A 24,147-nucleotide genomic window follows, 5' to 3' on the forward strand; every position below is an offset into this window, starting at 1 on the left:
AAGCCATGTTGACTATCCCTAATCAGTCCTTGCCTTTCCAAATACACGTACATCCTGTTCCTCAGAACTTCCTCCAACAACTTGCCCACCACCAATGTCAGGCTCACTGGTCTATAGTTCCTTGGCTTTCCTTACCACCTTTCTTAAACAATGGCACCATGTTAGCCAACCTTTAGTCTTCTGGCACCTCACCTGTGACTAACAATGATACAAATATCTCAGTAAGAGGCCCAGCAATCACTTCTGTAGCTTCCCACAGAGTTCTTGGTATGCCTGATCAGGTCCTGGGGATTTATCCACTTTTATGCATTTCAATAAATCCAGCACCACCACTTCTGTAATATGGACATTTTTCAACATGTCACCACCTATGCCGCCACATTTTATATGTTCCATGTCCTTCTCCACAGTAAACACTAATGCAAAATACTTATTTAGTATCTCTCCCATCTCCTGCGGCTCCATATGTTTGCTGCCTTGCTGATCTTTGAGGCAAGAAAAGGTGCCCTTTTCTCTCCCTATAGTTACCCTTATGTCCTTAATACATTTATAAAATCCCTTTGGAGTCTCTTTAATCCTATTGGCCAACGCTATCTCATGTCCCCTTTTTGTCCTCCTAATTTTCCTCTTAAGTATACTCCTACTGCTTTTACACCCCTCTAAGGATTCACTCCATCTCTGCTGTCTATACCTGACATACGCTTTTTTTTCTTCTTCTTGACTAAAACCTCAATTTCTCCCGTCATCCAGTATTCCCTACATCTACCAGCCTTTCCTTTTACCTAAACAGGAACACAGTGTCTCTGGACTCTCGTTAACTCATTTTTGAAGGCTTCCCATTTTCTAGCCGTCCCTTTACCTGTGAACATCTGCCCCCAATCAGCTTTTGAAAGTGCTTGCCTAATACCATCAAAATTGGCCTTCCTCCAATTTAGAGCTTCAACTTTCAGATCCGGACTATCCTTTCCATCTAGATTTTAAACTATTAGAATTATGGTCACTGGCCTGAAAGCGCTCCCCCAATGACACCCCAGTCACCTTATTTCCCAAGAGTAAGTCAAGTTTTGCACCTTCTCTAGTTGGTACATCCACAAACTGAATCAGAAATTTTCTTGTATGCACTTAAATTCCTCTCCAACTAAACCCTTAAACACTATGGCAGTCCCAGTCGATGTTTGGAAAGTTAAAATCCCCTACCATAACCACCCTATTATTCTTACAAAGAACTGAAATCTCCGTACAAATTTATTTCTCAATTTCCCCCCTATTAGGGAATCACTAATACAATTGTGTCCTGCAGACTGTGTTCTAGGTAGAGAAGGCTACCCCCACAGATATAATCAACTGTCCAGAGGTCATAAAGTGAGAGTTATACAGCATTGAAACAGACAGTCTGTGCTGACCAAATATCCTGAACTGATCTCGTCCCATTTGCCAGTATTTGGCCCATAACCCTGTATACCCTTCCTATTAACGTACCTAACCAAATGCCTTTTAAATGTTGTAATTGTACCAGCCTCCATCACTTCCTCTGGCAGCTTGTTCCATACTCTCACCACCCTCTGCATGAAAAAGTTGCTCCTCAGATTGCTTTTAAATATTTCCCCTCCCACCTTAAACCTATGCTCTCTAGTTTTGGACTCTATTCACCCTACCTACCTCTAGAAGGTCTTATTTCTTACCAATTTTTCTAGATGCACCATCGAAAGCATTCTACCCAGATGCATCATGGCTTGGTATGGCGACTGCTCTGCTCAGGACCGTAAGACACTACAGAGTTGTGAACACAGACCAGTTCATTATGCAAGCCAACCTTCCACCCACTGATACCAGCCATACTTTTCTCTGCCTCAGAAAGACAGCTAATATAATCAATGACCTCTCCCACCCTCATCCTCCAGGCAGAAAATACAAATCTTGAACATGTACCAACAGATTCAAGAACAGCTTCTTCCCTGCTGTTATCAACCTTCTGAATGTACCTCTCAAACTTCAAATTTAATATTAACTTTGCTCTTTGTACACCTTCTCTGCACCCACAACACTGCGTTCCTTGTTCTGTTCTATTACCCTTATGTACTTTAGATGGTATGATCTGCCTGTACTGCATGCAAAACATTTCACTGTATCCATGTATATGTGACAATAATAAATCAAATCAAAAAATGTCACCCCTCAGCCTCTGACGCTATAGGGAAGAAACACTTCAGCTTATTCAGCATCTTCCTATAGCTCAAACCCTCCAATCCCAGCATCATCTTTGTAAATCTTTTCTGAACCCTTTCAAGTTTGCATGTCTGTTAGGACTCTCTGTTTTTACTTTTTGTTTTACTTCCTTCTCAGAAGACAATTCAAGGTATCTTCTCAATCTATGACCTGTCTCCATGACTGGGGTGCCAGGCTTCAGAGTTATCAGCCCTCTGTGCCAGCAGCACTCACGCTGTCAACTATCTTTAATTCAATAATGAGTCTGGAGGCAGCTTATTAGTAAATCATTTGGTCCTGATGTTTGGGGCCTGAATAACATGATTATCACCTGCCCAAGGCTTCAGGTCTCTGGACACCACATCAAACCTCTAATGGAAGGTTACATATAAAATGGTGACTGTATCTCTCTCTCTCTCCATAAAGCCTTCAGACCCAAGAATGTTTCCACCATTTCCTGCTTTTATTTCAAAATTGCAGCATCTCTAGCATTCCATTTTATTTTTATTTTCAGAAGTTGGGTGAAAAAAATTAGTCCAAATAATTAAGTAGCAAAACAAAATATTTCATGATCAGCCATTTATTTTAAACAATGTTAAGATTGTATAAGACTATGAGGGTCATGGACAGAGTGACTAGCAAGAAATGTTCTCCTTAGCTGAAGGGTCAATAACAAAAGGGTATAATTTTAAAACGAAAGGCTGGAGGTTTAGAGGGGATTTGAGGGAAATCTTTTTCATCGAGACGGTGTGAAAGTCTGGAACGGTAGTTGAGGCAGTAAATCTCATAACCATTTAAAAAGAACTTGATGAGAACTTTTAAAGTATCATAACATTCAAAAATGTTGGAGTTGGTTGTTAGGATTGTCCAACATCAGAGTCATACAGTACAGAAGAGACCATTCAGCCCATCAAGTCTATGGGCCAAGGGTGTGGGAAAGTACTAGTGTAGGTAGTAGTTTATCTTTGGCAGCGCAACTTGATGGGCTGAAGGGTCTCTTCTGTACTGCATGATTCTATGACTGAGGTTTGACAATCCTAACAATCAATTCTAATATTTTTACAGATTCCTGTTCTGCAAGCAAAGATCAGATTCATCTCAAGTTTTGCTACCCTTATCAGAATATGTCAAAGTAACCTAAACTTCACTCAAACTAATGAAGTAATATAACAAATAATTACAAACCTGCTAGGTAAAATGTTTTGGACGATAGAATTTGAAAAATAAAACTTCATCTGATGATGGCATAAATCATATAAAAATAAGAATTCACAGATATTGTGACTGAGGTTAATTTGCAGGCTTAAATGATACTACACTGCTGTTTCATAACCTCAGGTTTAAAAATTTAAAACTGAAATTACACTACAAAATGCTAGAGGCTAATGTGATGTGAAAGCATTTGACTGTTTCACAACAAAGTCCAAAAAGGGAATAACTTAAATTATAAAGGAAAATTACAGGAGACATAACAGCAGACTTTAAATTACAATTCCTCATTCTATATCACATTTTTTTAAAGACACAGGCTAAAACCTGAATGGCAAATCGTAACCTTACCTCAACAATGGCATAACCTTTGATGGGTCGTGTCACAAGTGGATTATTGTCCAGTGATGTGACTGTGTACATAGATCCTACGTCAGAAATAGAAGCAGAGTCTGCACTGTCCATGGGTTCTCCTAGACTACCAAGACTGCCCAAGCTCCCAGTGCTGCATAGGGATAGGTCCAAGCTCTCCTGACTAGATACAGTGTGTGGATCAACCATTCCCTGTGGCGTAGCAACGTCATGACTTGCTTGAAACTGGTCTACCGAAAGATCACTTGTTGTCCGAGAAACGCACTGAGAGCTACAAATTGAGGTTTGACTAGTAGAGGCAGAAGCACTCATACTCATAGCTGGTGTGACACTGCTCCCACTACTAACATCCATACTGTCCATGCTGTTGAGTGTTGTTGACTTATCCAGTTCCAACCTGCTATCAACTTTCACTTTCAGCTTTTTAGGGTCATCATCTTGCAACGGTATGTAAATTTCATCTTTGAAAATGCCACCATGTGCACTGCAAGCCCTGCGAATGGCACTTCGGACAACACATTCCTCAAGATGCGTTGGTATTCCTGAAATCACCAGTAACCTGCTGTGGGAGGTGGAGCCTACTAAAGCCTGGCAGGCATCTGAGATGGCATCATTCGTCACTCCAAGACCTTGCGGGTCCTTGTTGGTCAGATGACGGAGAATCATGAGTAACGTCAAGGCCCGATGGAACCACAGCATGTCCTCTGGTTTACTGCCACCAATATTCAGGATAGATGCATCACTCTCACTGCCTCTTGAGGTTAGTCGTTTTCCTGTTGCTGATGTTTTCTCCCGTTTCATTTTGACCTTTTTCCGCTTGGATAGCAAGCTGGGGCTCTGTGGTGTCTGCCCAGGTGAAGACGAAGAGGAAGAAGAAGAATCACTGAGACTCGGTGCGCTTGTGGAGGTCATCACATTAACCACTGTGCTCATGTTGATTGGTAGCGTTACTTCTGCAACAGCAAGACAAATCTCCATCAATGCATGGAAATAAGTGGAGAAGCGGCCCTGGTCAGTCGCTCCAATTCCAATACCAGAGCTATTCCCAGTCATCCAGTTTTGTGTTTCCTCATCATACAGTTTCCGCAGCTCAGTTTGTATTGCCATCAGAACAGCCAGGCATGGATTTAGCTGGATCGCAATGGATGAAGATAGGCCAGCTGGATTCTTTTTCTGTTCCAGCTGATGGATTTTGCGCAGCAGTTCAGCTAGTAGGTGGAATATCATTTCCTTTATACTGGGGGATAGGTCTGTAGTCCATAGGAGGTTGGCTATAATTTTGGGAGGTAATTAAATGCAGAAAAAAAGGCATTAAAGTTCAGTCAAGTTAATCATAATAATCACATAAAATACGTAAAGGAGACTCAAAGTACTTTTACACTGCATACAAATGAGGGGGAGAAAAAAAACAATTCAGCGAAGTCTTGCTGTGCCTATCACTAACCCATGAGGCCAGTTGAAACATATGCAATTGGAGAGACAGGAAGATAAGGTGGTTCAGTTGTGGTCCTCCCATAATAGATTAGCTTGTTTTATTTGGATGTACCAATGATAAGTCTCTCAGATCCCATGCAACATACTAGGTATGGTATCTTCAGAATGGATCTTAACTTGTAAAATCTTCAGTTATACAAGGGTTTAGAGCTGCTAGTACCAGCACACCAATTAGATCTAGCCAATTCTTGTGCATTGCATGGTACTGACAAGTTACCTTTTCTCCAAATCGATTACAGAATTGATTCAGTTTTGTTTGGAATCAAGATGTCATTAGGCAGGTACATAAAAATTTACATTTACAAATAAAATATGCAAAAGATCCACACTCCTCAAATCTATTACTGGCAACTTGTCTTACCAAACAGTTCAACAACCTGCAGGAGAACTGATTCAGGAACGTCATCAAGTTCATCCTCAGATTTCCCATCACTTTCGCCAAGTTTCCATGTTAACAACTGTTCAGCAAATGCTAGCGCCAGAGGAAATTCCAGAGGCAACGAGTTTAAGACCAGCACCGCGCCAGGTGGCGGGGAGACACCTTGGGAGAGGAAATTGAAAATCAAATAAAACAGCTTACCAAAGAAAGTAAGAACACGAACAAACAACACATTTACAATAACAGAAAAGAGCTAGAGAGCAGAAAAAGTGTCTAAACAAACTTTATTTTACTTGATGATTTAGTGAATAACTACCAAAGCCAATTGCAAAGGCAGCATTTTGCATATCATTAAGCCATAGAGACTAGATAGTCTCAGGTTTAATTGCTAAACCAAGCAAAGCTTATTCAGTTAAGTGAAGCACTACAATTGACTTCAAAATTTGGATTAAAGCTTGGAAAATAAAACTGGAGTATTCCTCTCTGATACTGGCAGGGCTATAAATAACAGTGGAACCCAGTGTCTGCAGATCAACACCTTCTAGGCAGAGAATTTATTGAGAAAAATGTCAATTGAGAGGAATTGTTCTTTTAGAATCAAATCTTATTGCCCTGGATTTTGAGAGAATGATGGCTAAATGGTTAGTTAACTCCATTCTAGACTGAAATGAATTGGAAATTTATGAACTCAAGACAATTTGTTGCCTCACACAGTCTCTGTACAACAAAATCTTGAAAAGCATCGAGATTTTTTGAAGACATGCAAAATTCATGATGACTGTGAAACAACTTGGTTGATCACAAAACAGTTATGTTTTGCATGATAATCTAAAATTTCACTTTTCTAAAATTAAATTTTTAAGTTTGACATTCTATCTTAACTCCATGTTTATGTTCCAATTATTTATTTCACCATTTCTAAAAATTTAAAAGTGAAAGAATTCAGTGGCTTTTCTTCTTGGTTTGCTGTTCATACTTCAATGAAATGGTTGCTTAAATCTGCTCAATGACATCACAGCAGTTAGACACCTGAAGGTCTCCCAGACTTTGCTTCAGATTTTTGTGGACAGCTTTCTTTGAGGAGCGCTGTTGCTCTGCTTTCTGCAAAACCCGGATGGGCCCCAGTTATGCCTGCCTCTTTGTCAGCTATGTCAGACAGTCCCTCTTTAATGCCTACATAGGCACTGTGCCCCATCTCTTCCACTGTTACATTGATGACAGCATTGGCACAGCATTCTGCATGCAGGCTGAACTGGAGCAGTTCATCAACTTTGCCCAGAACTTCCAAATTCACTTGGTCCATCTTGGACACCTCCCTCACCTTTCTGAAACTCTCCACTTCCATTTCTGGTGACGATCTCCAGACAGACATTTACTACAAACCCAGAGACTCCCTTAATTACTTGGACTACACCTCCTCCCACCCAGTATTCTGCAACAACTCCATCCTGTTTTCCGAATTCTCCACCTCTGTCGCATCTGCGCAGACGAGGAAACATTCCACTCCCAGTAATACCAGATGTCTGCCTATTTCAAACAACATGCTTTTCCTGTCATCCAGACAGCCCTCCCCTGCACCACCTAAATTCCCTGTTCCACTGCGCTAAACCCTGCCCCCCTTCCAAATGCAATAAAGACAGAGTCCTCGTGTCCTCACCTACCACCCCATCAGTCTCTGCATCCAATGCATCATCCTTAAACATTTCTGCCATCTCCAACTAGACCCCACCACCAAGAATATTCCCCCTCTCACCATCCCGTGTCTGCCTTCCTAAATGACCGTTCCCCTCAACAGTCCTTGGTTTGTACCACTCTCCCTACCAAACCCCCTGAACCGCCAGGTACCTTCCTTGTGACTGGAAAAGATGCAAAACCTACCTGTACATCAACCCCCTCACCACCATCCAGGGCCCCAAACAGTCCTTCCAGGTGAGACAGAGGTTTACCTGCCTCTCTTCCAACCTAGTTTATTGCATCATGTGTTCTTGATACGGTCTTCTCTGCATTGGGGAGACCGAACATAAACTTAGGGAACAGTTTGCCAAGCACCTCAGCCAGGCCTACAGGGGCCAACCGGACTTCCCAGTCATCGACTATTTTAATTCCCCTTCCCACTCCCTTTCCGACATGACCATCCTTGGCCTCCTCCATTGCCACAACGAACCACACCGCAAAAATGGAGGAACAAGTCCTCATCATCTGCCTGGACAACCTATAGGTTGGAGGACTCGACACGGAGTTCTCCAATTTCAAATAACCACCCTTCCTTTCCCTGACTCCCTTCCCAGCACTCTATTGGATTAATTTCTCCTAGTGACCAACCAGGTCGTAACCTCTGCCTGTCTTCACCTACCCCAAACTTCACCTGCCTGGCCCGCCACCGTCTTTATCTGCAGCTCTTCCTACACCCCCTAGTCCTGAAGAAGGGTTACACCAGAAATGTTGCCTTCTCCACTTCCTGATACTTCCTGACTTGCTGTGTTCCTCCAGCCTGTCTACTTCGGCAAAATCTAGCCCAGTACCTTTTTGTAAAGTTTATGCTTTATTCTAATATTCAGTTAGTTATATGCACGTTGCAGGGGTATTCTTATCTTAGGCATACCTAGTTTGACATGCAGTTTGTCAGTTGGGATGACCACAGAAGGATATTGGTTGGTGGTGGGAGGTGGAGTCAACCCTGTGTTGGTAGGTGACGCATCTTTCGGGTAACAGACAGTTTCTGTGAGGTTAAGTTGTCCGTTTCTTCGTACTTTGTGACCAAGTCCATACACCAACACTCTAACCCAAGGAGCCTTATACAGAGAGGAACTAAATAATAAAAAGAAATCAAAGGATAAGAATTATTTATAATTGTAAATCTTAGGTGGTCACCAAATTTAAGTAAAGCACAGCCCTCATTTCAAATAGGTATTCTCCATATAAATTCCATAGTCATTAAAGCATTAGTTAAGCTTTTAAGACACATGCTTATCAGTAGAACAATGGTCTAGCTCTCACGTGTGGCAGTGAACATTATGGAGCTGATCCATCAAATACAAGTAAGTTCTTCTAGAACGTGATGGTTGCGTTCTTGAGCAACCCCGCATTATAGAAAAATCACGCTTTAGAAACAGCATTTGAAGTGTTGGCAATGTAATCACCCATTACAGCCAACACGTGTTTTAAAAGTTTGCACTTTAGAAACAGTGTCCCCAATTCATCAATCGCATTAGTGAATTTGCATTAACAAAACACCAAACGTATAGCCAAACGATCGTATTGGTGACCTTTCCTATTTCTTTAAAGTGAAAGTAATTTGCTATTCCTTGAAGCTAAGTTTAGAGTAACTAGCACCTCGTTAACAGAGAAATATAAAAGGGCGGTGGCTCAGTGGTTAGCACTGCAGCCTCACAGCAGCAGGGTCCCAGGTTCGATTCCACTGTGTGTGTGCAATTTTCACATTCTCTCCTTGTCTGCGTGGGTTTCTTCCGGGTGCTCCGGTTTCCTCCCACAGTCCAATTCACCTGCAGGTCAGGTGAATTTTCAATTCAGGTGAATTGGCCATAATGTTAGGTGCATTAGTCAGAGGGAAATGGGTCGAGGTGGGTTACTCTTGGGCTGAAGGGGCTGTTTCTACGCTGTAGGGAGTCTAAACAAAACTGTGAGATAATCACTGATTTGTCTCGATCATGTGGGCTTGTTCTTTTTATGTAATGCATGACTTGTCAAATCTGTCATTACCAGCAATTAAACTACAATTTGATTTGCCTGGCAGCAGAAAAGTATGGATATAATAACCAAAATACTTAAATAAATCAACTTGTTTTCACACGTTCCAACACACCTCCATGGAAAGGAGGATTTAAACTTCAGATATTTTTAATCAACGCTTTCACGTATGTTATGACATCTTTGCAGCAGACGGGAATTTTACCAGGCTTCCTGGACCAGACATAAGGGCAGTAACAATGCACCATAAAAACCCTTGTAAAAATAGTTTTTCATTCACATACATCCAGTAACCTTTGATATTTCTGTATGGTTTTGAACTGGAAGCCTTTATGATGGCAAGCTTAAGCAACAACTGGAATAATTAGTTGGACAAAATCAAATTCAAACAGAGGTTGAAGATCTTTCCAAAAATGAATACAGTCCTATGGTGCAAACACGTTCTTCAATTTCTGTAGCTGCAATCTAATCCAGCTCTAATTTAGATAATCGTCACTTAAGACTAGGTCATTCAATCTTTACAGAAGTACAACCATTTCTTTACCTGTTGGAGAATGACTATAGTTTCATGTACTGCAGAAAAGAACCTATTTGGGTGTTATGAATAAAATACAACACTTGCATAAAATATCAAATGCAGCTGCAAGATTGAGGGACCAAATGCACAAGCTTAATTAAACATCGAAAACCTCTTCTAAATGCTTATTTCATTCAACTTGTTTCAATCATACTTACTCTTTCCGAAAACCTGCTGGACTTTCCTTGCATGATACCATTACAAAGGCAGCCCCAGGAAAATGCACATCCATGCTCACTTTTGACTCTGTCACTGGGAACTCTTCAGATGGGAACTGTTCTGGTGAATGCTACAATGCAACAGCATTTGAAAAAAAGCACTGCTGTTACTGGACTTTTGATAAAAAGCAATTTTAATCCTCTTATAAACCCAAAACCACAGTATTATAAAATGACAAACACTAATTCTAAAATAAAGCAGAAAGACACAAAAACACAATCATTATTTGTCCAGTAGCTATTTATTCATCTCTTAAATCCATTAAGTTATTTACAGAAAATGTATCAAATTGAGAAAACAAATTCTACATTGTCACAGTTTGAGCAATTGGGATAAACAGGGTGAGCGCGCTACAGGATTCTCAAATCTGCCTATTGCATTGAATCATAAAACATTTAGAAGGGACTGTATGTTTTTCCATCTTGCATGTGTAACATGCAAAGGATGAAAGGTGGGGGATTTTAAGTGTACCTCCTAAACAAAATATTATTTTCCTGCCTCGTGCTTACTGTTCTGTTTCAAAATGTTCTACATTCATAAGCTTTAGCAGCTGAAAAAAAAACATGTATTTTAAAAGTTTTGAATATCAGAAAAGCACTGGAAAAGGTGCTGTCCACCACACAAATTCAATATTTGGGCACTATTTTATAGTTTCAATGCAGTATAAAATTGTCCTTTCTTGGCAATCTTATAAAAAAAAGGTTTCAGCCATTTGCTCACTAATGCAAGCTAAATGCTAAAATATCAAACATTATCCTGGTCAAAGCATTTCCTGTTGTTTATCTTGCAACTCATGAAAGGCCATTTGAGGCAGTAAGGTGTATCAGTAGTTAGCATTACTGCCTCACAGCACTAGGGACCTGGGTTCAATTCCACCCTCAGGCAACTGCCTGTGTGGAGTTCACACATTCTCCCCACATCTGTGCGGTTTTCTGTTGGGTGCTCTGGTTTCCTTATACAGTACAAAGGCATGCAAGTTAGGTGGATTGGTCATCTTAAATTTCCCATGTTCAGGGATGTGTAGGTTAGGTGCGTTAGCAATGTGAAATGTAGGGTTACTAGGAAAGGGTAAGGGGATGGTCTGGATGGGATGCTCTTTGGAGGTTTGGTGTGGACTTGTTGGGCCAAATGGCCTATTTCCACAGTGCAGGGATTCTATGGCCCCATGATGGTCACTCTTGGGACTGAAAAAATGACCCATATCTCAGATTACCCCCAAAGAAAAGATTTGTCAAGAGCTTGATCAACAGGGGTAACTATCAACATACAGCGTTTTCATCACAAACAAGATGCAGCCATTAAAACAAAAAGATGCTCTGCCTTTCACACAAATGAGTAATGTGGCATATGCATTTCAGTGGCATTGTGCTATTAGATAAATAGGCTGCACATCCCAAAGACTGATTCTTTATATCGAACAGCATATCCTGTCAGGTGCTCACAATAAGCAAGGGTCAGACCAGACCCAACCAGCCTGCTCTTGCAAGACTTATTGGGTATACAACCAACTTAGGACTGTCAGTTGTGCTCACAGCATGGCATGATCGCACGACTGCAAGTTAAATATATTAACACACAGGTCCAGCTCTTTGCAGACAGAGAGAACACATACACATTTCACCTCTTTAAATGCAACAAAATAGGTGATCTCTATTCTCTGGCCATTTCTCAGGGCAATGCCATGACCAGTTAGAGGCAATATTCCTTACTTTAAATTTAACCAAAGGTTGGCAGTTAAACATCATAATTAACTAGTGCATTTTCCAAGGCAACAACTCTACCAGAGTCCATTGCCATCCAATCAGTATTCTCCTTTACTGTGGTACTTCTTGCAAATTGCCCTGATGAACGCAATACCAAAGCTTCCACAAAAAATATGCTTTTCAGCAATACTATTTTTGTTAATATCTGTTCCTGAAACTGTTGAAAGTGCTAACACAGTTCACACACTATTCAGCTTGTGTTCCTTAAACTCATGTTCAACCACCTTGCAGCATGCCTCCTTCTCCCTCATCAGACTTTAGCTTCAAGCCTTGTCTTTCTTACTTCTAAGTCACTACAGACCTCCTTTCAAGCCAGACTGCTTAGAAACGGTTAATATCAGTACCTCTCCTGATTTTTTTTCTATCAAAGAATCTGCACACTGCCAGACTTCTGGATTGTTCTGACTTTGTGTTATTGGACTCCTGGAGCCAGACAACAGCAGCTGTTTTCCTCTTTTTGTCTGCTCTATTTACATCAAGGGTTTAAAGACCACATTTAAATACATGTAAACAAAGTAAATCTTCAGATACTCCTGTACTACATTCATTACAAATCTAAAACAAACCCAAATGCATGTCTTCCCTTTCTTATCACTAAGGAGAAATTATATTTTTATACAATTTCTACATCGTTCTTCCATTTTAGAACCTGAGCACTCAAACAGCAACATAGTTTGAAGCATCAACATGCTATCTTGGAAAATCAGAGCAACGACATACACAATTTAACATAGAGTATCGATTACTTTTAACACATTCTTGTTATTGGAGGAATGTTTACTCAAACATTCCACCTCTTGAGAAAAGCCACCAAAAGTCAACCTGTATACTGCTATATGAACTTTGAGGTATGGGTCCATCCTGAAACAGTAGATCAGTTCATATTTTACTCAATCTTTCAGAATATCTCAAAACTGTGGAAACCCTTCATTTTGCTGCTCCTACAATCTTGAGGGTCTTAAAACTCATGATTGGTGTTATCAATTAACTTCCAGGTATATTCTTTTAATCATGATTGTATTTAGCTGAATAGCTGTTGCCTCCAACCAAGTTTCTCAATGACATATCAAAAGGTTAATGCCTCATTGGCTGACATTACAGAGATACCTTTAAGGCACATGATCAATGAGAGACCAAGGTACTGCATTTTAGTTATATAATAATATATACAACCATAATAAAATAATACTTACAAATATGGTTTAATTGAAAAAATGTTAAATTCAGATGTGTCAAATAGAAAGTGAAAAAATGCTACCTGTAAGAAAGAGCAGATCTGTTTTGTTAAATCCAACAAACTTTCTTCACCCTGGTGTAAGGCTCGTGTGATAGCAACTGTAAGCCATTCCCTGATGGAATTGGAGTTGCCCTGGTAGAACAGGTCAGTAGGAGAGCAGTTTTGACCTTGGTTACAATGCTGGAGGGATTGCGTCAAAAGAATTGAATTGGAGCTGATTGTTCCATCTGCAGGGGATGAAGAACAACAAATTTCTTAAACAATTTCTCCAAGCTCTCTTTTTCATATAGAATATTATTTTAAATACTTGGCATTACTAATTTTCTTTATGAATACTGCACCTACTCATTTATACACTCACCACATACAGAATTGAACACACACACAAAACCTTCTTGGCAACGGAGAGATATCAACTAGGATCTCAATTATTTGTGGCTCCCAACTTCACTGATCCCAATGTCATTTAAATGGTCTAAAGGGGCTATACCAGTTAGAGAAACTTACTCCTTTACAATACACCACTAGACACATTTCTTTTTCACCAGTCCAAACCACAGACCAAGGGAAGATGAAAAAAAAAACTAAAAAGCTAAAGTGTCTCAATATGCCTCTCCCACGTACTTCTAATGAATAGCTTACTAAACAATTAAAAAAACAGACCACAACAGGATTGCATGAACTTGGAGGACCTGGTCAGTACTAAGACAGATAAATAATATTTTTCTAAATTAAATTTTATTAAGACTATCATTAATAGTATCAACTGTCAGGTATCACTTACTTTGCTCATTCTTACTTTTGAGGTATGGATAATAGTACAACATTGACAATGAATTATGGCTGCTGCTTTAATACAAAGGTTACACTATCAAACTGGAGCCAAATAGAAAATATCAGCTCATTCTTAACACTGAAAACTGTTATATAGGAAACAATCTTTACATAAAGAGCTAGAAAAGAATAAAGCTGAATGTTCGCGTCGCAGATTTTAAAGTATTTTTTCTATTTCCCATTCTGCAGCCTGGAGAACCAAGTAAATTCAACTTGTCCTCTTTTATAAAAAAACAAAAAAATCTGAAGATGTTGTAAATCAGAAAGAAAACAGAAATAGCTGGAAAGGTTCAGCAGGCCTGACAGCATCACTAGAGAGAAAACACAGTTAACGTTTCAGGTCAAGTGACCTTTCCTCAGAACAGCCACTTGATCTAAAACATAAACTCTGATTTCTCACTAGTGATGCTGCCAGACCTGGTGAGCTTTTCCAGCAATTCCTGTTTTTGTTTGTGTTTTTTCTATTGCTTGGTATACAGCTAAAAAAACAAACAGTATTGTAGCTAATTTGTCAACAGATTTTCATCTTTATGCTCAGTTTTCTCTTTTCAATTCATTTGTTTTGATGTGTTAATAAGATGTAAAATTGCCAACAAATATTAGCAATTAAAAGTTGAACAGAAGTTTGTTCCTTTCCCAAACTGCTGCGTCAGGAAGGGGACAGATCCTGAACAAGCTGCAATTATTTTACTATTACTTGAAAATTTACGATCAGTTTATCATTCAGCTTCACATCAGTTTGTCATTACTAACCTGAGAGTGGTGGGGCCAGAAGTTGATTGGACAACAGCTGCAAATGCTCCAATGTGATGTCACGAACAGCAGGGATATGGAACAACCGGGTGAAAGTGTGGGGTGACTTGGGAGCAAAGATGTTCAGCAATGCCATCCGGCAATAGAGTCTGGCCAAAGAAGCCTCACAGCGCAGTAACTCTCTAAGCAGTTATGAAAAAGTGAAAACATACCAAAGAGATTTGAAAACAAATCAGGAACAATCAAGAACATAAGATTTATAATAGTCTGTCAATTATTATATAAACTGCATCCCCTCTGTCCCCACAATTATTAACTACATAATTTGGTGGTGATAGATCAATTGTTTGGAGGTTAGGGATAAATATTTTCCAATGCCACTTTATCATTCTTTCAATCCAACGAAGACTCGTATTAGACTGAAGAATGAAACTGGAAACTCTCATTTTGCTCACTTTATTCAGTGAACCAACAAGAGTTTCACCGGCATCTTGTTGAAGTGCAGGTGATATACAAGGCAAAGAGAGACAAACAAGACAAAAAGGAAACAACAGCTCACTGAAGATGCGTTTTTCATCAAATAAATCTTGACAAAAGTTGATCATTTTGGACAATCATTTGATAACAAAGGCAGTGCAGAGAATGCATGTACCCACTTAGATGCAATTGCTCTTTTAAAGAAAAAATTAAAGAGGATATGAGAAATCTAAATATTCTGTTCACATTTGACAGTGACAATGAGCACATTTCAAGTGTCAGAATGTGCAGCCTTTGTTACTTGGTGCACTTTTAAAAAATCATTTTCAACTTTGTATTTGACTTCTGTTCTACGTTTTTGAGGGAAATGAGCAAGAGTTACTGAAATTTGAAGTGAGCACCAATAAAAATAGTAAGGGAAATGAAGGACTCAACTTTTTGATGCTGAAAGTGATTAGGCTTTAAGAACTGCTTCAGGTAATGGTCATTTTGCTTACAACAATGAACTCCATGGATAGTTTATTAAAGACAAGGAATGCTGTGCATTTACTCTCAATCTGTGAATACTTTTCTTCCCACAGACCTTAAGTGCATTAAAGCTAACCTGATCCAACGTTCAGTAGTTTTGGCAAAGTGATACACATAGACCAGGAAAATGTCAGGTTCAACTTACAATGTGTGTTGTTTTGGCCAAGAAGCCGGGGAAACAATGGAAAGATCAACTGGCTTAAGGCCACTAGCTCAAGGAGGAGGAAAAGAAATATAGTTGGTATACTTTCTGATTTCCATTTTGGAAGACTATGTATTTAATAGTGGGCATTCACAGAAAAATACTAGTATGAAATGGAAAAACCTGCTAACACACTTGCCCAGGGACATGCAAACGGACACGAAGAATTTCTGACAAATTCGGAGGAGGAGGAGGAAGTTAAAATAAGTGAAATCACACAGTATTAGGTTACAACATCACTATAGACTTCTGCCACTTTAAAGGAACAAACATCTGGTATGTTTCACTTGCTGTACACCTTTTTGTTTAAATTGACAACTAAATTGAAATGCCAAAGTGCAATGTAGAGATTTTAAGTTCAAGCAGAAAAATAAACTTATCAGAAGACATCACAGCTTAAGGTTTGAAAGCCTGTTTACTGTAGGGAGAAAAAGCAGCAATAACAAAGGCTGCATTTTCTCCTAAATAAAGTAAAGAACATTTAAATAAGCCATTTACATAGACAAATAGTCTCACCAGCTTCTTAAAGCAACTGAAAAGCAGATTTCTACTGTCAACTTTTTATTTAAACATACTTAATCACCTATTTAAAAATGAGATTGATTGTCATCCTAAAAACTGAAAATGTGTTGCTGGAAAAGCGCAGCAGGTCAGGCAGCATCCAAGGAGTAGGAGAATCGACGTTTCGGGCATGAGCCCTTCTTCAGGAATGAGGAAAGTGTGCCAAGCAGGCTAAGGTGAAAGGTAGGGAGGAGGGACTTGGGGGAGGAGCGTTGCAATATTCAATGCCCCTCCCCCAAGTTCCTCCTCCCTACCTTTCATACTAGCCTGCTTGGCACACTTTCCTCATTCCTGAAGAACGGCTCATGCCCGAAATGTCGATTCTCCTACTCCTTGGATGCTGCCTGACCTGCTGTGCTTTTCCAGCAACACATTTTCAGTTCTGATCTGCAGTCCTCACTTTTGCCTGTCATCCTAAAAATCACACTATAGATTTACGGCCATCAGGGGGAAAAAAAAATCGCTACATTAAGAAAATAAAGCTAATATTAGTGATAGCAATACAAAGAGGGTTTTACTGTCTCTTTACAAGTCATGCCAATATTCTCCTTTCTTATGGTTTTATTTGGTGCGTTTTAAAATTGACTGACATTTGTGGTGGATATGTGTAAGTACATCAAAAGCTAAATTTATGCTTGGTAAGTGCACAGTGTTCCAATAATTTAACCTGTGTAATTTCATTCTTAACAAAATCACTGACTCAGCTTGATGAAACTTCAGTGGATTGCGTGTCCACATTACATGGGATAAGCTCTAATTTCAGGTGGAAGTATTGGTTTCAGTTCTTCAAACTGGATGTTACATTTCAAACTTTTATTTTAAAGTGATGTTTCACTCACTTGTGTATCTGGATGTTTGTGTTGTCCAGAGTAACTAGTCCATAAGCAGCTGTGCGTCTGTATCCCGCAGGAGGACGCTCCAGCATATCAATTGGGTACCAATATCGAACCAGCACACCTTCACTTCTTAAGTACGTCTCCACCTGAACTAATTCATTTACCTAAATTGGGGAAAATGAATGGAATGGTTATTTTACGTGGACCATAATAGCATTAGTAGTGTTTTATTAAATAGCAACAGCAATGTCAATAGACAAATAGCTGAACAACTAGATTCAAAGATGACTTATGCTTACAATGGCAGGAAGGGATCTTGCATTTGCGTAACTGCACATCTTCCTTATCTTGGTAGGCACCGGGAAAAACTTTGCATTTTTAACAACTCAGTTACTGATATCAGTTAGGAAAAAGTGAAGACTGCAGATGCTGGAGATCAGAGTTCAGAGTGTGATGAGAGATACATTCAAGGGGATGGGGCTGGGGGAAGGTAGCTGAGAACGTGATAGATAGATGAAGTTGGGCGGAGAAGGTGATAGGTCGGAGAAGAGGGTGGAGAGGATAGATGGGAAAGGTGATGGATAGGTCAAGAGGGCTGTGTTGAGTTTGAGGCTTGGAACTGGGATATCGTGAGGGGAGGGGAACTGAAGAAACTGGTGAAATCCACATTAATCTCATATGGTTGCAGGGTCCTAAGACAGAAGATGAGGCGTTGGATGGTTAGGGTTTGTCAATAGAAGCCCAGGACCTGCACTAGCAGACTGGGAGGGGGAGTTGAAGTGTTCAGCCACGGGACAGTGGGGTTGGTTGATGCAGGTGTCTCAGAAGTATTTCTCTGAAATGATCTGTAAGTTGGCGTCTAGTCTCCCTGATGTAGAGAAGACCACATTGAGTGCAACGAATACAGTCGTTGACATTGGTTGGGGTGCAGGTAAATTTCTCTCAGATGTGGAAGGATCCTTTGGGACCTTGGATGGATGTGAGGGGGGAGGTGTGGGTGCAGGTTTTGCACTTCCTGTGGTGGCAGGGAAAGGTGCCGGAGGAGGGGTGGTTTTGGGGGGGGGAGGGGAGGTGGAGGAGAGAGAATGGATCTGAGTTGCAGAGGAAATGGTCTCCAAGAACACTGATAGGAGTGGGGAGGAAATGTATCCTAGTGGTGGAGTCTGTTTGTTGGTAGTGATAGAACATAGAAAAATACAGCGCAGCACAGGCCCTTTGGCCCTCGATGTTGCGCCGATCCAAGCCCACCTAACCTACACTAGCCCACTATCCTCCATATGTCCATCCAATGCCCGTTTAAATGCCCATAAAGAGGGAGAGTCCACCACTACTACTTACAGGGCATTCCATGAACTCACGACTCACTGTTATCAGTTGGTGAACAGGAGATCCAGTCTCAGTTTCTGTCTGGCCCCACAAGATACAACACACTGGTCCCTCATTCTGCTGCATTTATAGCCAATGAAATTTATTTGTGTCTCTATCTCTTGGTCAAAAGGCCTTGGTTCAACACCTACTTCGACTAAAGGTGTGTCTTACATCTGAACAGGTTGAATTAAAACATCAAAAAGTAATTGCTTTTCCCCTTCTCTTCAGTTCTCCACACTGGTCATTTTGAGGGTTTGGTATAAAGATTGTACTAAAAAGTTCACCCACTCCAAAAGGAGTTTTGTAGAAGTAGCCAGATCTACTTGAGTTGCCTGAAACAGCCTTTTCCGAAACAAAAGATTCCAAATTTTGTTGTGAATAATTGACTTAAAGTGCTCACTACCACTAGAAAATTGTGTAGTTCTTAAACATATAAATGTGGAAATGGCTAATTATGTTATCATTAAGTCATTTTCTTGCATTCTTCTATTGAGCTTTAGACTGTGCCTTTTCATTCACAACTGAAATAAGCATTTCAAACATTTCATGTATTTTAAACACTGAAGCATGGCTCATGTGGTGTAAAAAAACAATAAGAATAATTGCAGGCACACGGTTTTCTGACATTCTGTAGAACAAGACAACCAGTGCTCCCACTTTCTAATTTTCTTCAGCTTACACATCTTCCTTATCTAGTTAGACACTGAGCAAAACCTTGTGTATTATCAACCCAGAGTCATTGCTATCAGTTGCTGAACATGAGGTCACAATCAAAATTTCCAGTTTCTGTCTGGCCCAAAAGATACGACACGCTAGTCTCACATGCTGTTGCATTAATAGCCCATCGGAAATTCATTTAATGAATTCAGGTAATTACTGCTCTCGACTCTAATGTTTTGTAACTTACCGTGTCAACGTCAAGAACAACTCCATTCAAGCCAAAGGTTTTCATCATTCCTCGGATGGCAAACTTTGGTAAAGCAGTACCACCAGTGCTGCTGTTGAGATTATTACTATCTGGGTACCGGATCACCACTGTTAGGCCTGTAAAAAAACAGATGACCAATTATATGATACTGATATTGGAACAATTGTGCCCACAATTGAGAGAGAGGTGATTTGATAGCGGTGTCCAAGATGATGAGGGGCATAGATACAGTGAATAGTCAGAGACTTTTTCCCAGAGTGGAAATGGCTATTACAAGGGAGCATAATCTTAAGTTGATTGGAGGAAGGCTTAGGGGAGATGTCAGAGGTAGGTTCTTCACAGAGTGGTGGGTGTGGAATGCACTGTCAGCAGTGTCAGTAGAGTTAGCTACATTAAGGACATTTAAGTGACTCTTGGATAGGTACATTGCTAATAGTGAAATGAAGGTTTTATGTTAGTTTGATCTTGGAGTAGGAGAAAAGGTCAGCACAATGTCGAGGGCCAAAGGGCCTGTTCTACGTTCTAACAGAGGGCAGGTTTACATTAATTCTGGACCATACTGGATCCTTTAAAACAATGTAAAACAATGTCAGCTCAGGTCAACAATAAAGCACAGTTGGTCTAGACCAGTGTTACTCAAAAGTCACGATGAGGACTCAACAGTGCTGTCAATGATATTTACATTAACCCCTATTGCTATTATATTGAAAATGACTTTTGATTGCATTGCTGAAAGATGTCCTCTAACAAAAGCAATTCTGTTTGATAAAACAGGGCGCAAGTGCTATGTGAAAATGGCATTGTAACAGGGGCCTTCCCAGTCCAGCCCTTCAATTCCTCTCCGCCATGTAATGGGCTTCATCCCACCCACCGACCAACCAGGTCATAACCTCCACCTTTCTCCATCCATCTCCCCTTCCCTTCCCCCTCCCATCTGCAGCTCCCCTTACATCCACCCCCAGTTCTAAAGAATGGTTACACCCGAAACATTGACTTCTCCACCTCCTGATACTGCCTGGTTGGTGTGTTCTTCCAGCATCCTGCTCGTCTACCCTGTAACAGGTAAAACAAGGAAACTAATGGGCACAGAACTAAAAGCAAACAGAGCCAGAGAATCATACAGCATGGAAACAAACACTTTGGCTGACTTGCCCCATGCCGATCAGCCATCCCAATCTGACCTAGTCTCATTTTCCAACATTTGGCCCATATCCCTCTAAACCCTTCCTATTCAAACACATATACAGATGTCTTTTAAATGCTGTCATTGTACCTGCTTCCACCACTTACTCTGGTAGCTCATTCCTGATTTAATTCAGTATAAAGGACAAAGCAAGAACATCATCACAGGGACAGGCTCTTTGGCCCTCCAAGTCTGCACCAACACATTTTGTCCTTCCATTCTAAAAATTTCTTCACTTCGACAATCTGTACCCCTCTATTCCTTTCCTATTCAAGTATTCGTCCAGATGCTTCTTGAATGTTGCTATAGTATTTGCTTCCTCCACCTCCTCTTGCAAATTGTTCCAGGCAGTCAACATAATGAGTGAAAAATGTGCGTCACACATCACACAACCCTCGCATCTTGAACCTGTGTCCCCTAGTAATTGACCCCTCCACCCTGGGAAAAAGCTTCATACTTACTACTCTATCCACGCTATTCACAATCTTATAAACTATGAGGGCTTCCCTCAACCTCCTGCATTCCAGAGAAACAATCCCAGTCTATCCAACATTTCTTTATAGCTAAAATCCTCCATACCAGGCAACATCCTGGAGAACTTCTTCTGTACCTTCTCCAAAGCATCCACATCCTTCTGGTAATGTGGTGACCAGAACTATACATAATATTCCAAGTGTGGCCTAACTAAAGTTTTGTAAAGCTGCAGCATCATTTGTCTATTGTTTATACTCAATGCTCCTTCCAATGAAAGCATGCATGCCACTGATTTTTTTGACTACCTTATCTACCTGAGCTGCCACCTTCAGTGATCTGTAGACCAGCACACCCAGATTCCTCTGCATATCAATACTCTTAAAGGTTCTGTCATTCACCGTACAATTTCCACCTGTACTTGACCTTCCAAGATGCATCATCTCTCGGTTGTCTGGATTAAATTCCACCTGTAATCTTTCTGCCCATACTTCCAACTGATCTATATCTTGCTGTATCTTCTAACAATCCTCCTAACTGCAACTCTACCAATCTTTGTATCATCTACAAACTTACTAATTAGACCAGCTACATTTTCATCCAAATCATTTACATAGATTATGAATGGCAGAGGACCCAGCACTGATCCCTGGGGCACATATCTAGTCACAGCCCTCCATTCCAAAAAAACATCTTTCCACCACTACCCTCTATCTCCTATGACTAAGGCAGGTCTATATCCATCTTGCCAGCTTACCCCGAGACCATGTGACTTCACCTTTGGTAGCAGTCCGCCATGAGGGACCTTGTCAAAGGCTTTACTGAAGTCCATGTAAACAACATCAAACACTTTTCCCTCAATCACCTTCATCACCTCCTTAAAAAATTCAATCAAGTTAGTGAGACACAACCTCCACCGCACAAAATCATGCTGTCTATTGCTAGTAATAGAATTTGCTCCCAAATGCATATAGATCTTGTCCCTGAAAACCTTTTCAAATAATTTCCCTACCACCACCTGTAAGACTAACAGGCCTGCAATTTCCAGGATTATCTCTGGTACCCTTCATAAACAATGGGACAACATTGGCTATTTTCTTGTCCTCTTGGACCTCAATGTGGTCAAAGAGAATGCAAAGATGTCTGTCAATTCTCCAACAATTTGTTCGTTCTCAATATTCTTGGACAGATTCCATCAGGACCTGGGGACTTTGATATCTATCTTAATACTTTTTATGATGCACAAAACCTCTTCTTTTTTAATAGCAAAAAATTCATCACTCCCTTCCCTGAAATCATCTTCCACCAATTCCTTCTCCTTGGTGAATACTGACAAAAATTTCATTTAGAACCTCATCTCCCTCTCTGGCTCCACACAGATTCCCTTTGTCCTTCAGTGGGCCAACCTTTTCCCTGGCTACCCTCTTGCATTTTATATATGTATAAAAACCCTTGGGATTCTCCTTAATCCTGTTTGCTAATGACTTTTCATGACCCTGTTTAGCCATTGCAATTCCTTGTTTATGTTTTTTTCCTACTTTCCTTATATACTTCAAGGGCTTCATCAGTTCCCATCCTCCTAGACCTTATGCATGCTTCCCTTTTCTTTCTGACCAAGGTCATAACATCCCTGGTCATCCAAGGGTCATGTAACTTGCCATACCTAGCCTTCATTCTCACAGGAACATGCCGCTCCTGAGGTGTCATTTGAAATACTCCCAGTAGTCAGGGACTAATTCAGGGACTTGAACTACAAACTACACAATAAATCCATTAAGCTTGATACAAGACAAATAACTACCTTTTCGAACTTTATCAGTTGTGAATTTATTGGCTTCATCTTTAATGTCTTCAATGGTTGGGAGGTAGAGATCTCTAGGTATGCCACCATTTTCTTCATAAAGGAACTCGACAGTCTGACGAGCAATATCTACCATACCTGTTGAAAACCAAACATCCATTTTAAGATTATAACAATTTATTAGACATACCTGAACAGAACCATAAAATCTTGCAAACATTACAATAACATTTTAAATATATGGCTAATATCAATGCCTGAATATCTTCACTATAGTTGGAAGAAATTTAACGACAGACCTTGGCTTTAATCTTCATTGGACGTGCCTACCATTCGCCAGCAATTGTTCAGATATTATCAAATTGATTTATATAAATTCACCCTTCATCAGGAAACGTCGAACTTCCTGCTCCTTGGATGCTGCCTGACCTGCTGCGCTTTAACCAGCAACACATTTTCAGCTCTGATCTCCAGCATCTGCAGACCTCACTTTTTACTTATATAAATTCACATTGTGTTTTTAGTGCTAAGTGAAACACGTTAAAATTCATCACTGTCTCAGTGTGCATGCTGCAATTATTTAAAGGTAAAAGTAAAGATGTCATAGTCTCAAAGCACCACAGGGTTCCCCTCTCATTAAAGAGATATGACTAGTTAACCTGAGGTTTACTACACCTCATGCAAGGGATGAAGTTGGAAAGAAGAGTCCTTCATCATAACTTCCTCCAGTGCATGAACTGAACCCACGTTGGTGTTTTCACTTTGCATTGCAAACCAGCCTCCCAGCCTACTGAGCAAACTGACTCCCTAAAATTATGAAATGTGTGCTATCACAATTGACATCCAAGTTTGAAACAATATCTGAAATACATTCCTGGGAAGGAAGCACGAGGAAATGATATAGTACGCACAATCCTTGGGTCCACTGACAATTAATCTGAATGTGCATCTAAAAAATTCTGACTATAACCATTCCAGCCCCTGAATGACATGGGCATTAGTGAGTCAGTTGGTAAAATATGACAAGATTGTAAAAATTAAA

At 40.2% G+C, this 24,147-nt stretch overlaps 1 protein-coding gene across 2 annotated transcripts in view; it reads right to left on the reverse strand.

Annotated features, from left to right (window-relative positions):
* LOC132827079 (probable E3 ubiquitin-protein ligase HECTD4) overlaps window positions 1-24,147 on the reverse strand; it is a 302,053-nt gene that overhangs the window by 49,899 nt on the left and 228,007 nt on the right. For both annotated transcript variants that reach the window (XM_060843537.1, XM_060843536.1), the window contains exons 53-61: window positions 23,106-23,243; window positions 19,630-19,766; window positions 17,358-17,518; window positions 14,751-14,932; window positions 13,185-13,390; window positions 10,103-10,233; window positions 8,262-8,467; window positions 5,642-5,821; window positions 3,766-5,057 (exon numbers count right to left, since the gene is read on the reverse strand). In XM_060843537.1, the coding sequence (XP_060699520.1) occupies window positions 3,766-5,057; window positions 5,642-5,821; window positions 8,262-8,467; window positions 10,103-10,233; window positions 13,185-13,390; window positions 14,751-14,932; window positions 17,358-17,518; window positions 19,630-19,766; window positions 23,106-23,243 (2,633 nt within the window). The remainder of the gene's footprint in view (window positions 1-3,765; window positions 5,058-5,641; window positions 5,822-8,261; window positions 8,468-10,102; window positions 10,234-13,184; window positions 13,391-14,750; window positions 14,933-17,357; window positions 17,519-19,629; window positions 19,767-23,105; window positions 23,244-24,147) is intronic.

Source organism: Hemiscyllium ocellatum, chromosome 24 (assembly GCF_020745735.1).
Source record: "Hemiscyllium ocellatum isolate sHemOce1 chromosome 24, sHemOce1.pat.X.cur, whole genome shotgun sequence".
NCBI lineage: Eukaryota > Metazoa > Chordata > Chondrichthyes > Orectolobiformes > Hemiscylliidae > Hemiscyllium > Hemiscyllium ocellatum.